General features: G+C 32.4%; 2 protein-coding genes across 2 annotated transcripts; one reads left to right on the forward strand and one right to left on the reverse strand.

Annotated features, from left to right (window-relative positions):
* Positions 1 to 2,302: 2,302 nt before the first annotated feature.
* Positions 2,303 to 3,896, reverse strand: LOC120200127 (protein CANDIDATE G-PROTEIN COUPLED RECEPTOR 7-like). Its single transcript, XM_039201036.1, has one exon. It carries the CDS (start codon positions 3,757 to 3,759, stop codon positions 2,425 to 2,427), a length of 1,335 nt encoding a protein of 444 aa, XP_039056967.1. The 5' UTR covers positions 3,760 to 3,896; the 3' UTR covers positions 2,303 to 2,424.
* An 8,610-nt stretch (positions 3,897 to 12,506) lies between these two features.
* Positions 12,507 to 15,342, forward strand: LOC120200137 (probable lysophospholipase BODYGUARD 1). The gene is made up of 4 exons (XM_039201044.1): positions 12,507 to 13,086; positions 13,194 to 13,522; positions 13,601 to 13,800; positions 15,011 to 15,342. The coding sequence occupies exons 1-4, from the start codon at positions 12,507 to 12,509 to the stop codon at positions 15,336 to 15,338; spliced, it is 1,437 nt and encodes a 478-aa protein (XP_039056975.1). The 3' UTR covers positions 15,339 to 15,342.
* Positions 15,343 to 15,674: the final 332 nt, after the last annotated feature.

A 15,674-nucleotide genomic window follows, 5' to 3' on the forward strand; every position in this document is an offset into this window, starting at 1 on the left:
AATATCGATACTGAGGTATTTTTTAATACAACGAAGGTTATTTTGGTATCGATACTCATGGGAGTATCGATACTCCCTAATATTTTTTAAAACATTGAAGCAAATTTTAGTATCGATACTCAGGCGAGTATCGATACCCACAGAGATTTTTTTGACGATTTTGGTTATATTGTTTGAGTGTTTAGGCTGAGGTGTTTTGAGTCCATGTAAGCTGCAAGTATTTAATACAAGTGAAAATAATTAAGATCACTAATTTCTCACCTAGAAAATAAGCAATTTAGGATATCATAAGTTTTGCCTTGTGTGACACTTGGGAAACAGTTCGGACGCCCGAGTTACTATAGCATTATGACGATCGTCTTTTGTTTGTAAATAATCCAGATAATGTCTGATGGTATGCATCTGATGCATGTAAATTTTGGGTCGTACCGATATGAATTTCGATGCACTTAAATTCCAAAATCGTACCTTATTATCGACTAGGTTCAAGGTGTGAATTTCCGATGCACGTAAATTCCAGTCCTCACCCTGACCTCTCAAGAGTTCGAAATATATTAAGGGCTATAAGTTTCGATGCACGTAAATTTCGGTTCTTATCTCGAGCCTATCACTTCAAGTAGGTCAGGGTGTTATCCGAGATGCATTTAAATTCCTCTAATCTCACCACTTGGCCTATCTCATGTATGTTATATAATTTTCCATGTTTTTGACTCTGCATACCAGCATGTTCATGTAATGAATGCATGTATTATTGCACATTTATTTTTGTAGCACTGAGCTTGCGAGCTCAACATATGGAATGTGTTTATGTGCGCAGATTAGTAGAGGGATCGTCGAGGAGCCTATCGCATCTGTACATTCCAGAGCAGCATCTGCAGAGTATGTCTTGAGTCTATTTTAAAGGGCGTGTATTTTATATGGACCTTTGAATGATCGAGTCATAATTCTATTTTAATCTAAAATTTCTAGTTGTATTTGTACGTATTTTGGGAGACTCCCTTATTTTGTAAACTTGATTTCGATTCCGTTTAAATTATGATGAATGGTTTTCTATTATTAAATGTTTTAAATGAAATTTTCGGGTTGATCATTTTGGTTGTTCCATGTGGTATCATAATCCATGGACTTTCGGATCGAATCGGGTTAGGGTGTTACGCAATGGGTTGTTGATATCATTAGGTCTCTTAAAGCAAATACTAAAGGTTTGAATATTGATATTGTGAAAGATGAAAATTGAGTTAGGAGGATTAGTTTCATAATAAGTCGATCCAATGTGACATATCTTTACAATATCTAATATAAACTAGTCAATCAATAAATTATTCTTTCATTATATATATATATATATATATATATATATATATATATAATTTTTATTTACTTTCTATTAATTATAATTTATTTTTGAATTAATATTTTGATTCTATCCCTAATAACCTGATTTATCTCATGTTGTTACAAAAACACTCTCATAGTAAGAAATAAACAAGGAGATAATCAAAAGCTATATTTATTTAAGGTTTATATTATACTTTTTAGTGTCTAAACTATACTTTAAAATACGATTTGGTGTCTAAAGAATTTTCTGCTAACAATAGGTGTCTAAAGTTTTTTCATTACACTTTTAGGTGCTTACAATTTTCTCCGCTACAGTTTTAGGTGTCTACCTTTATATTTTTTATTTTTTAATAATATAATTAAAAAAAAGAATTAAAAAATCAAACTCCTCACTCATGTGTCGTCCCTCTCTCTCCCATCTCCCATCGTCGATGGCGAAAGGTCACCATCGATAGGTTTTTTTTCGGAGCAGGACAAATAATTCAATGATGACGGTCGTGTAACATACATACTGTTGTACATGTCGAAATCGCCAAAAATAGTAACAAAAAATTAGAGATCTGTCGATCCTTCGCAGCGTTCTTCACGACGATCAACGCAGTTTCACGATAGGTGATAGATTAAGTTTTGGTCGCGGTGACAAGACAGTTCTATTGGTGTCAACGATGACGGTCACATATCGACAACAACCGCTCAGTAACGAAAGATGTAAAATTTTGGGGGGCTTATTTTTTAATTATGATATGAAGTTTTTTAAATAAAATAATTTTTGAAATTTTATACGCATGACACGTGTCAAATAACAGTCAAATTTAATTGTCGTTATGGTTCAGATTTTTAAAAGTGTAACGTTAAAAATATTAGATACATATTGTTAGTAAAAAATTCTTTAAATACTAAATCGTATTTTAAGGTATAATTTAGATACTAAAATATGTATTAAGCATTTATTTACCCACACAAGCTATCAAGCTCATAAAGATACAATAAAGTTTATTAAATTACTTTATCTTATAACTTTCTTAACAACGATTTATTTAAGGATCTGGGTTTCGCCTCGATATCACAAGTTTGATTAGTTATCCATTATTGCAAGCATTCCCCATTTGTTTCCTCACCATCTTCAACCTCCAACTGCTCTGCACCAACATCTTTTTCTTCATCATCGATCACGTAATACGGGTTCTGCGACTCCGGCATGAATTTATATGCAGTAAACACATAGAATGCGACGGTGGCCAACTCTCGGACCACCGCACCGGTCCATAAGTACTCAAACGAAGTAAAAGTCGACATAGCAATGACCGCAACACGAGTTAAGTAAACATAGCAGATCACCACAATGTAATACTGCCTTAACTGTGTCAACTTCATCAAGTACGCTGCAGCTTTATTATCCGTCTGAGCCGCCTCGCGCAGGTTCTTGATCCACCAAACGATCGGTAAAAACACGGTACAATAGCAAACGACATCGACGAGCATGATCGTCGTGTTCCATGCGACCTTATATGGGCTGAAAGGTGGGGCCTCATCGGCTAAAACTTGGACGATATTGGCGACAACCTGGAGTGGAATCACAATCATTAAAACCCTGTTTACCTTGTGTTGCAAGAAAGGTTTTAGGTGCGACCAACCGGTGCCGATCGAAGCGAGCAAGGTGAAAAACATGATCCCTTTCAGGAAACTGAGTGTTTGAATCGGAATATTCCAAAGATCAGCGGCCATTCCGGTTACTTCGATGTGAGATTTATTCGCTGATTGGAAAATGAGATTGAGAGATTTTAAAATAACCATGGCCAGCATGAAGAAATGGATTCGAGAAACGGTGAATCGTCTTCTGTAAATGATGTGAATCCAAATCCCTGCGAGGGTGAAGTAAACGAGGGACGACAGGGAATAAACGATCGGCAGCATTGAATCGCCGGCGGAGAGATAATCCGGACTGTCATTCTTTCCGTCGAGATTTAACATCTTCGATTGGACGGTCATCGATACACTGACTTGATCGAGACAGTTAGCAAAGAGTAACGTGTACCGATCGGCATTTTTTACCCGAAATAAGGTGTAGAAATTCGAGTTCCCTTCGAGAGACCTGAAGTCATAGACGAGCTTCACGAGATCGGATTCTAGAGCGCACCTGATTTCGCCGTCGGCGAGTTGTTGAATCACGTGTATCCACGCGTCACGCGTGGTGAGGAAGAACCCGAGTTTGGCCAAGTCGAGGACTGAATTCCTGTTCAAGAGATGGATCTGGTGGGCGCTGAGCTTGAGGACGCCGGTGTGAGTGAACCCGAACTCGTCAAAGGGGATAATGGATCGGAAATCGGATCGGATCTCCGTTAAACGGATCTCGGCAGAACCGAAAGAAACGAAAAGAGAGATCAAAAGAAAAAGCAACAAGGAGAGGAGCATCATCGCCATGGGATAAACGAGGAAGCAAAAAACTTATGGCATTCACGTGAAAGAAAATTCAGATCTTAAAAAGAAAATCATCTGCGTTTTGATTTGTCATCCTTACTTTGTTCATATCGGGAAATGGCCGGCCGGAGCTTTGGAATTTTAAGTTATGATGTTGATATCGGAATTTAAAAAGTTCATACATTATTAATTAAGTACAAAATAATTGATTATTAATAATGTTCCAAATCTTGGAAGCATTATAGAGTTTCGATTGAACCCATGTTTGTCTGTTTTGCAGATAGGGTGAACATACCCTGCATTTAGATTTAGGCCCTTAAATTAGACGAGATAGATTATAAAATATTCGAGATCGATTTGGTCTATATTCAATAAATAATCAATTCAAAATGACTCGACTTGAGTTCTTAACGAGCCGATACGAGATATTTGATACTCTACTCCAAAAACTCGTGAGTAATTAAAAAAATTGTATATTAAATTTTTTTTTAAAAAAAAATTAGATTATCAGTAATATTAATATTTATGTGTTTATTTTTTTTAAATATAGTAAAAGTTTTAATGTACATAAGGTCAAGTTTGAGTTTGAGTTTGAACTTCGGCCGAGTTAAGTTCAAGATTTTCTTTTGAGCTTTGACGAGTTTTATCGAGCTTCAATTCATGATTTGAGTTCGAGTCGAGTTTGAAAAATTTAAACTCATGAGTTTTTTAGTCAAGTCGTACTCCGTTTTAGAGTTTTCAAGTCGAGTTTAACTTGGCTTGTTTATAACCCTACCTGCCTACAGGGTTGAAGTGAGCCCCAACCATGTCTTACATCTCAACAAACGATTTAAATTGCGGTTGCGACCGCGTTACCATTTATTGTTGTTACTGATATAACGGATGTTATTGCAGTCATTACGGATATTGCGTCGTGAATTCCCCCCCCTAAATGAGTTGATTTAAAAAAACTGTTTTTTTAAATGAAAATAACATAATAGTGGTCCGTTATTGTCAGGATTGACCGCTACTCATTAAATAGCATACGAGACTCATCGCTATTAGTGTGATTCCGCTTCACACTATTATTTTTCATGATATAGTGATCTTAGATGCCACCGCAATATCGATATCCGGCAGAATCCATGATCTCAACAGCTCATTGGCATCTCAACTTCATTAACAAAAAGGTCAACCTTTTTGCCTACCATTATTTGACTGTTTCACCCTTCCACCATTGAAATTAAAGAGAACCGGCCTTCAGATTCATTGGGAAGGCAAAATTTATTATGGAACAACAGTCTCGACCAGTGAGACTCTTGTGTGTCTCTCATTACCGTAAGTCAACGGCAGCTGAAATTTAAGAAAAAAGAGAGATGAAAGGTGGCTTCCAGTGAGAGGGAAGCTCTTTGAGAGAAACGACGATGATCACACGATTGAATGAGTCAGTTGTGGAAATCGATTATCGACGACGACGAGCAATGAGTAGGGTTTGGGAGTTGTGCTTATTTTTCTCTCTTTCGTGGAAAAAGACTCAATAGTTTGACTTTGAGTTTATTGCATGCTATCTAAAATAAGAGTATAAAGACTCTAATTTAAGATTAAAGAATATCACATATTATATTATACATAATCGGAAATGTTATAAAATATATAATATTTTTTTAGTATATATAAAATATTATCTTTTAATTTTTCTAATATTTTCGGTTCAATCAAAAAAATATTAATAAAAATTTAACATTTTAAGTTACGCATTTCCTTAATATTAAATTAGATTGTCTTAACCAGAGACGGAGCCACTAAGGGCTTGGGAGGGGCCCCTCCACCCAACCAATTTTTTTTACCTTTAATTTATATATAAAATCTAAATATTTGTGAGATAATTATGAAATTACTCCCTAAATTTAAAAAATTTATATTTTGTCCCCCTCAAGTTAAAATCCTAACTCTGTCCCTGCCCTTAACAAACCTATATATTTTAAGTTCAAATTCTGAATTTAAATTGCGTTTATAATTAGGGATTTATATAATTCTATTTGATTTTGAGTTTGAGTTTGAGTTGAATTTAATTTTATAAAAAATTAGATAATTAAAATTATTATGAATTAAAATTGCTATACTTTTGTTAAAGGTCCTTTGTATAGCATCGTATCTCATATCCATGGAAGAATCTTAACATTCTTTGAACCTCTGACACCTCGGCACTTCGGGAGACATGAAGAGAATCTTTTCGAAAGAAAGGTCTCATGTATTTAACATCACTTAAGAAGTCACAACTACTTGATATAATTTTTAGTAGACTCACGTAATTTATCAGAACTAAATTCACCGTCTTCTAATAGTATCTATCTAGCGTCCCAATTTATAAATAACTATTATAATTCTACGATTGTCAAGCATACTGAAGATAGTTATAAAACGTCTCAAACACTATCTAGTGACAATATGAGATCTCCATGAAACTATCTCTCTTATTTTTCTATGCATCTTCATGGAGATAAAGTTTGTTAACACACGTTAATGATCGATTTCTTACTAGTTGTGATTCTTCATTCAAATCAGAAGAGGTGTAATACCTACATCCGCTACAATTTATTTCGAATTTAAATATAATTATCGAAAGTGATATACATTTGTGAAGAATTTAGCCTATGTATTTATATAAAAACATTGGTATGTACTTTGTTGAAGCTTGACGGGTTCCAAAGAGTGCAAAAAGGACCAAAAGTCTCCGAATTCTAGAAAATGTTGATTAAATTTTTTTATTTTTTTATTCTTCATTTTTTATATTTTAAATTTTTATTAATTCAAATTTTATTAGTTTTAAAATTAATTGGTATCACAGTCCACAGATCATAACATGGTGGTGTGAAGTATTAACATTTATTAATTTAGGGTTAACTACACGGTTGATAACTTATCTTTGAGTTTTGTTCATTTTTTGTCATTGATTTCAAAATACATATATATGGTCACTTACATTTTTATTTAAATAAGATTTCGTCACCCCGAGCTAACTGTCGTTAACATCATTTAAATGTTTTTATATATTCACACATCTGGTCATTGTTATTTATATATTCTCTCAATTTAGTCATACTTTTAATAAATTAAAATAAATTATATATTTTTAAATGAAAATAAAAATAAAATATTTTTTAATCAATTTAGTATTAAAATATATTTAATAAGATAATATAAAGATACTTTAAGTTAATATATATATAATTATACTATATATAATTCGGGTCACAGATACCTGGTTCATATATATTTTTTATTTTGTCTTTAAATTATATTATTTTTTAAAAAAGTTATATAAAAAATTCTAAAATTTAAAATTTAAAATTCTATAATATATATAATCCACACATAAAGTTTAAAAATTCAAATTACATAATTGAAATTAAATTTATTAAAATTTAAATAAAATAATATAATTAAATTTCAAATTTTTTGAAGTTAAAATAAATATTTTAAAAAATAATTTAGAACGTTAATGTGAAATAATTTAAGAAATTAAGAATTTAGAACATTATGGTGTCAAAATTTAAGAAATTAGGATTTTAGAATGTTAGAGTGAAATAATGTGAGGATTATGAATAAAAATTTAATATAAAATAAAAAATATATATATATAATAAATCGGGTACCGGGTTGGAGGATACCCGGTTAACGAATATTTTGTTACCCATGCTCGACCCAGAAACTCGATCTGGTACCCGACCCAAAAAATTGAGTATTTTTATTATTAATACCCGATAATTTTTAACTGGGTCAGTAGGTCGACGGGTCAGCTCAATTAGGTCGAATATTTTTGAACAATCTTACTGGCATGACATGTGGCATAGTTCGATTGGAGGATTAAATTTATTTTAATTTATTAAAAGTATGACTAAATTGAGAGAATATTTAACTGTTGTTTACGAAAGTTAACCCGGGGATTAATTTACCCATGCTCGACCCAGAAACTCGATCTGGTACCCGACCCAAAAAATTGAGTATTTTTATTATTAATACCCGATAATTTTTAACTGGGTCAGTAGGTCGACGGGTCAGCTCAATTAGGTCGAATATTTTTGAACAATCTTACTGGCATGACATGTGGCATAGTTCGATTGGAGGATTAAATTTATTTTAATTTATTAAAAGTATGACTAAATTGAGAGAATATTTAACTGTTGTTTACGAAAGTTAACCCGGGGTAAGCACATCTTAATTAAATAAAAATGAAATTGACCATATCTTAATTAAATAAAAACTAAAGTGACCATATCTTAATTAAATAAAAACAAAATTGACTACATCTTGTGTTTTTCAAAACCAGTGACCAAAGGTGGATAAAACACAAAGATAAGTTACCATCCATGCAGTTAACCCATTAATTTAATAAAATTTTAGGATTTTTATGAATTATATTAAAATTTTAATATTTGTTCAGAATATTTTTTTAAGATTTGTTAAATTTCACGTGATACAGTGCGTCATGTGATATTAATATCTTAGAAAAAAAACTATTAAAATTTAATGACTAAAATTGATCAAATTGCTTAATTAATTTAATTTTTAAATTTAAAGATTCAATCGATTTAATTTATCGATTTGAGAATTTAATTAAGTACAAAAATTTAGAAACTTAATATTTATTCCAAATTCGTTGCGATAGTCCAAAATCGCAACGACTGGTGGTATTGCATTTGTTTCTTAAGAATTTTCTCTAAAAAGATAGTATTCGCGCGGACGTATCGAAGACACGTATTACCACGACCACGAGACGGGACTGACGGCGGCGCGCGATAGTCTCCCTTGTTCTCTATCACTCAACAAGAAAGTGGGAAAGCCAAGCCTTAAATATCATTCCCAATAGTGTTTCCAATACTATGTGGGATTGAGCATTACCAACACTTGTTTTCAATACTATGTGATTATTCATGAAACAATTAACAATCATGCACCTTAAAACAACTGAATCAACAACCAACTGCATTAGTATTATACGATTAAATATGTCATGATTAAAAGTCAATCTACAATCAATCGCGATTATTGCAATTTTAAGCAAAACATTCAAAAAAATTGCATCACTCGCAAGAATAAAAAAAATTATTATCGTGCAATTACAATCAATTGAAAATAAATTTGAATTGCATGAAAACTAAACGAACCACAAATACTTTTCATACAAATACTAAAGTCATTAACTATAATTCACAAATAATATCAATATTTAAGGCTCAATCCCACATAGTATTGGGAACAAGTGTTGGTAATGCTCAATCCCACATAGTATTGGGAATGGTATTTAAGGCTTGGCTTTCCCACTTCCTTGTTGAGTGATAGAGAACCAGGAGGACTCTCGCACGCCGCCGCCGCCGCCGCCGCCGCCGCCGCCGCCGCCGTCCGTCTAGTCTCGGGTCGGGTCGGGTCGGGTCGTGGTCGTGGTAATATGTGTCGCGAATCTGGAAACTAATTTGCGATACCGGAGATCGCGTTGCGAATTATCGATCGCATTACGATTTAGTTGGTCATTTTGGCAAATCCAAAAAAAGTTGGTTAAAATCGTATATTATAAGGCATTTTTGGTCACTGGGGTTATTTTCTCTTTGTTAAATACCTAACGTCCCACTTAAACTGTTTATTATTAACTTCTTTTTGGTTAATTTTTGTAACTTTCATTCATTATTATTTAAAATTTATTATTGATAAAAATATAAAATAAATATATATTTCAAAAACCTTTTAATCAAATAGTTTTGGAATATCAATTTTATAAAATTTATTTATTTAAAATATTTAATATAATAATGGTCAAAATTTAAAAAATTTAACTTTTAAAAAATAATAAAGAACATATTTAATATTACAAGTAGTAGCAATTTGCATTTTTTTTCTTTATAAAAAGCCACTAATTTTATTAAAAATAAAAAATATTCAGAATTACAATGAAGATTTGTGCAGAACTATAAATGTAAATTAAATTATAATTAGAACATTTTTTCTATAACCATTAACACAACAGCTAGCCATCTAAATCACACAAAGACCATAAAAAGAAAAGGTCAAAAAACCAAACCAATGATTGAATAAAATAACGATACGAACAAATCTAAATGCATCGGCAAACGAACCATAAAAGGAAATGAAACTACTGAAAGACTACCGACAAATCGCAAATAATAGTCAAGCGACATGAGAAAACTATTCACGAGCGCAAAACGCTTATCCAAATCAATCTGAATGTCCAAAGCAGAGAATATCAACATGATAACAAATAAGCGTCATCTTGATCAGTCATGGCGATGTCAAATCCAACCTTGTGAAGAAAAAAAACGAAAACAACAGTAAAAAATTATAAGCTACCAAATGACAGAGAAAAATGTGTCATAAAGACATAGATAAATGTGTCATAAAAGCATAAAGCATGTCACAAAGACATAATTATCTTATTAAAAATTTAAAAAACAAAAAAATGATAACTGACGGATGACAACTAACATCAAAATCGGTGTCATCGTCGGTTAAACAAAATTAAAGAAAAAAAATGAGATTAATCAATAAAATTGACATAAATTATAAAAAAAAGGAAAAAAACGGCTAGAGTTTTCGCAGATTTGAAATTTAAAGTTTTTAAACAACAAAAATTAATTTTATAAAAATATTTTAATTTAATTTTCCGTTAATATGTGGACTAAATTCATATAAATCGTATGATAAATAGAATTGACAGATGTTTTTACCAAATTCTTAATCTAACCCTAAATTCTAGACTGAAACCTTTACTTCTTAAATTTTATACCTAACCCTAATCCTAAATTATAAATCCTACCTTTAATTCTTAATTCTCAAACTTGAAATTTAACATTAAATGTACAAACCACATTATTGATTAAAAGAATAATTGTTATATTTAGAGAAATAAAAGAATTAGTGGGGGCTATGACCCTCCAAAAATTAAAAAAATTATATTTTAGACCCTAATTTTTAAAAAAATCAATTTGGCCCCCAAAAATTTTAGAAATTCATATTAAACTTTAAAATTTTTTAATCTTCTTAATTAAACCTCCTCCCATAATATTTTAAAATTCTCATTAAGTCTCAAATTTTCAAAAAAGTTAGTTAGACATTAATTTTTTAGAAAAAAATATAACTAAACCCTTCACATTTTTTAAAAATTTCAATTTAAACCTTTAAAATTTTTAAGTTTTAAGTTGGTCCCCAAACTATTTCGTCAAGTTCCGCCGCTGGTTCTAGGAGCACCAACGATTACAACATGGGTGATTAAGCGTTCATTATCAAATAATTGAGAGTATTTAAAATAAATATTATTTTGTAATTATTTTAGCTTAATAAAAAAAACTTTAAATTATAAATTCTAAATCCTAAGCTCTTGATTCTAAATTAAACCTAAAGCAGGTCAACACATAGCTATCGATTTAAAACCTTAGTATTATAGGAACCATCTTCATTAGTGATTTATCAACTACTTCATGATTTTCACACGGTGTATGTAATTAATGAAAGCAGGCAAATTCAATTAATATTATATCGATGACGCATCTGGTATATCCGTATATGTGAAAAACCAAATCAATTTATCATAATTAACCAATTAATTTTAACTCTGGCACGAACCAAGTGATCTCGACTGTAAGGGATAGTTGTTCTTTTTTGATGTCCCGAGTTCGAGTATCAAGAATGTTACAGGTGTGAGTTTACAATATCAAATTAGTTAGAGTTATATTTAAACATATATTACCTCGTATTTACCCTATATTAATAAAAAATAATTTTAACTCTGTTCGAACTTACATTAATATTTCATCTAATTCGATCAAACTCTTAAAATTGATAGTTACATTGCAGATATAATAGCTCCATTTCCTTCTATTTTCTTTGCTCGCAACGCACTGTTACTGCCCTTGATTAATATCAATAATTAGGGTTAACATTTGAGTCAAATTTTCGAGTTTCTATTTAAATTTGATTGTAAATATTTACAATAATATGACATTGTTTGATTTATATTTAAATGGTATTTTATAACCATTTACAATACATGTATATATTTTTTGTATTTTTTCATATGTAATTTACATATACCATACAAAGTCGACTTAAACTTGAAAATCAATCTACTAATTACTAAAAATTTTGAGTTATTCAAATTGCATTTTACAACTCAATTTAAACTTGAAATGTTTTCGAGCTAAGTCAAGTTTATGAAATTACAACTCAAAGTCAATTTGAATCGAGTTTTTTCAAGCCAAGTTGAGTTGAAAAAAATCTGTTTTTTTTGTCGAATCGAGTTTTGCGCGGCAATAATTCCAAAATTTGTCGCAACTAAAAGAAAAAAAATAGCCTTCAACCTCAACGATAAGGTATGGGACGATAGATAGCTTAAGTTTAGGCACAGAATATTGACAATAGGTGAGAAGAATTTGTAATGTGTTCCTTCATGCTGGAGGTTCAACTACCAACCACCTTTTTTATTCTTTGGCCTACAAATCCTGTTTAAATCAAACTATGAATTCATTGCTCCAACACCTGTTCCTGTGCTTGCTCTTACTCCCCCTCTTTCTCTCTCTCCCTGTTTCACGTTCTTCCGTTTCTGGGTTTTAAGGTCAAAAAAATGTCGACCATGGTGAACTAATCACAGCCTCAATTCATTTTCATACATAAATTATATAAAGAGGGACAAGATAATAGTTTATGTCTCTAGGGGGGGTAACCAAATCTTTGCCTTCCACATTGTCTCTTTGATATCTCCAATGGGGTTGTCTGTAATGTGTAAAACCAGAGATGGTTTAACGTTAATAGGAGGGGTTTTGAATGTAGCAGTTAGCTTCGTTGTGTTCTGTTTCATCGACCTTGTTGATTTCGTTCTAGGTTTTGTTTACAAACTCCTTGATTTCTTCATTGAATCTGAATGGAGGAAGCCTGGTTCTTTCTCTGAGGAAGCCATCAATGGCGGTGGAGGCAAGATCATTGTCTCGGAGCAAGGGGAGGAAGAGTCCGAGGTTGTTTGTCTCAGTTCGAGCAAGTTGCAGTTTGAGGAAATCTCCGACACCCTTTATTCACGTCCTTCGTTCGTCGCCGAAGTCTCGAAGCTCGCCGTTAACAAGCTCAAGCTCGATGCCGAGATCCTACAACCAAACGACAAGATCAAGAAAGGAACGGTGAGATCGACGATAGCCGTGAACTCCACCATTGTTAAAATGCTTCGGGGAAGGATGATCGGGCAGCATTTGTATCCCATTACTCGATGGTCCGATTGTGACTGCCATTTCTGCAATGCTTGGACCTCTTCCACCAAAGACACACTTTTTGTTAAAGCCGAGAGCCCGAAAGGTATTCAGATTTATTCAGGTCTCTCGACTTTGTCGAAAAGTTAACAGGAGTTCTCGACCTGTCATCCTTTTGTCCAATCAAATTAACTTTGATTATTGTGATATCAGATAAAGCAAGGGAAGATGTGTTATTCATCCACGGATTCGTTTCATCATCTGCGTTTTGGACCGAAACTTTGTTCCCGAATTTTTCGAGCAAAGCTAAATCGACCTACCGGTTCTTAGCGGTCGATTTACTCGGTTTTGCTCGAAGCCCGAAGCCTAACGATTCGCTTTACACCTTACGAGAACACGTCGAAATGATCGAAAAATCCGTACTCGAAGCTTACAAAGTCGAATCTTTCCACATCGTGGCACATTCGTTAGGCTGCATTTTAGCCCTCGCCATCGCGGTTAAGCACCCGGGATCCGTCAAGTCCCTCACCTTGCTTGCACCGGTAAACTAAATTCCTTTGTTCATTCATTATGTTTTACCGTTGGCAGCCCGTTTAAAATCTATGAATGTGCAATGGCAGCCGTATTATCAAGCGCCGAAAGGCGAATCGACTGCTCAATATGTTATGCGACGAATAGCGCCACAACAAGTGTGGCCGCCGATGGCGTTTTGGGCTTCTATCGGAGGACGGTACGAGCACATTGCCCGGACGGTTTCATTGATTTTATGCAAGAATCATCGATTATGGGATTTTCTCTTTAAACTGATCACTAAAAACAGGTAATTCTATCATTCCATCTTACTCTAATTTCAAACATCTCGTACCATCGAAACATGTCACAAGTCCCACATATATTTATGTCAACTATACCCATCAACCAAATCTTAGTAAATTTGCGAAATATTGTGTCTAAGGGTACCTTTAAACATTAGTTTGTCTAAAACAGTTAGGTCCATGATCGTCACAGATATCGGATTTATTCGATTAACATCGTATAATTATTTTTTAAAATAACGTGTAATATATCTATGATTCAAATTTTAATATTTAATTTTTTTTCTTACTTCAGTCACACTACCAACCATACTATGATCACTCATAAATTTCACTCTACCTACCACATTTATCCCAGCACAGCTGCCCTACAAGTGGAGGGTGTATTTATTAAAAACTAAATCTCACCGTCCAAGGAAATTTGGAAGATTAGTCCATTTTCAGCCTTGTACTTTACTTTGGGAACTGTTCAAAATGGTCCCGATCTTACTTGTCCGAATAATAAAAAATGGGTAAACAACACATATGGTATATAAACTATCAGTTTTGATCCGTTTTAGTACTTAAATTTTTAATTTTTTCAAAACTATATCTAACATTTAGTTTTTATTTCATTTTAGTATCTCTCCGTTAAAAACTTAACCCGTTTAGTACCTAAACCATTAGTTTTGATCTTTTTTAGTGTCTAAACTTTTAATTTTTTCAAAGTTTAACGTTAAATTTTAAACGGTGTACTAAAATGAAACAAAACATAAAGTTTTTTTACGGTGGGGTATTAAAATTAAATAAAAACTAAACTTTAAGTATTGTTTTGATTTTTTTGAAAGTTTAAGTACTAAAACATATCAAAACTATTAATTTATATACTATATGCGTAATTTACCCTAAAAATCGACTTTGACTCAAAATTTGTTAGAATTTGATTGAAATTGATTTTTTAAATTTAGGATAAAAATCAAATTATAAAATCAAATTTAGAATATTATAATTAATCTCGAATAACTTATAAATAAAATTTTGTTCGAGGAGAAGTCACAATTGATGGAAACAGAAACGAATTTGGTGCATTTCATTTATTAGGGTGACTGCAACCTTCATTTCTAACACATCAGAATTCATTAATGTATGTCACTGAATTATCATCTACCAAGTCCCTCAACTTTTAATGCAATTCTTATTACAACCGTTCATTAATGCTGCTGTTGGTTTTGGCAGGATGAAGGGCTACTTGCTCGAAGGGTTCATCCGACACACCCATATCGCCTCCTGGCACACACTCCACAACGTTATTTTCGGCACCGCCGGCAAGCTCGACCGATACTTGGACGTGGTCCGTGACCGGCTAAGTTGCGATGTTAACGTGTTCCACGGGAAGGACGACAAGGTTATCCCGCTCGAATGTAGCTATAGTGTTCAGAAGAGAATCCCTCGTGCTCGGGTTAAGGTTGTCGAAAACAAAGATCATATTACGATTGTCGTCGGTCGACAAAAGGCATTTGCTAGGGAACTTGAGGAGATATGGAAGAAATCAACAAGAGATTAAAAAAGTGAATTTTATGCCGATATTTTAAGTCACCTAAGATGCTTAGTTACTTGTAATCATAATCACGTTCTATAAGGAAAATAATTGAAATTAAAAAGTTTTTACTTAATTATTTTTAAAAATTGTAAATAAATAATTAAATATTTTATTTTATTTAAAGTTCGATATATATGGCCTTATGTAAAAGAAACTTATAGATTTGAAATAAACTAAGGTGAACTATATATTTAATACCTAAACTATCAGTTTTGGTTCGTTTTAGTACTTACATTTTTTTTTCAAAAATTAACGTTAAATTTTAAACGAGAGTATTAAAATGAAATAAAAACTAAACAT

The sequence above is a fragment of the Hibiscus syriacus genome, unplaced genomic scaffold (assembly GCF_006381635.1).
Source record: "Hibiscus syriacus cultivar Baekdansim isolate YM2019G1 unplaced genomic scaffold, ASM638163v2 tig00005929_pilon, whole genome shotgun sequence".
In the NCBI taxonomy this organism is placed as follows: Eukaryota; Viridiplantae; Streptophyta; class Magnoliopsida; order Malvales; family Malvaceae; genus Hibiscus; species Hibiscus syriacus.

What these genes read in the sequence shown, in the direction of transcription:
- LOC120200127 (XM_039201036.1), bottom strand. Translation starts at nt 3,759, where the DNA reads ATGGCGATGATGCTCCTCTCCTTGTTGCTTTTTCTTTTGATCTCTCTT.
- LOC120200137 (XM_039201044.1), top strand. Translation starts at nt 12,507, where the DNA reads ATGGGGTTGTCTGTAATGTGTAAAACCAGAGATGGTTTAACGTTAATA. An exon ending in TAAAGCCGAGAGCCCGAAAG is followed by an intron (nt 13,087 to 13,193) that starts GTATTCAGATTT and finishes TTGTGATATCAG; the next exon opens with ATAAAGCAAGGGAAGATGTG. An exon ending in AAACTGATCACTAAAAACAG is followed by an intron (nt 13,801 to 15,010) that starts GTAATTCTATCA and finishes TGGTTTTGGCAG; the next exon opens with GATGAAGGGCTACTTGCTCG.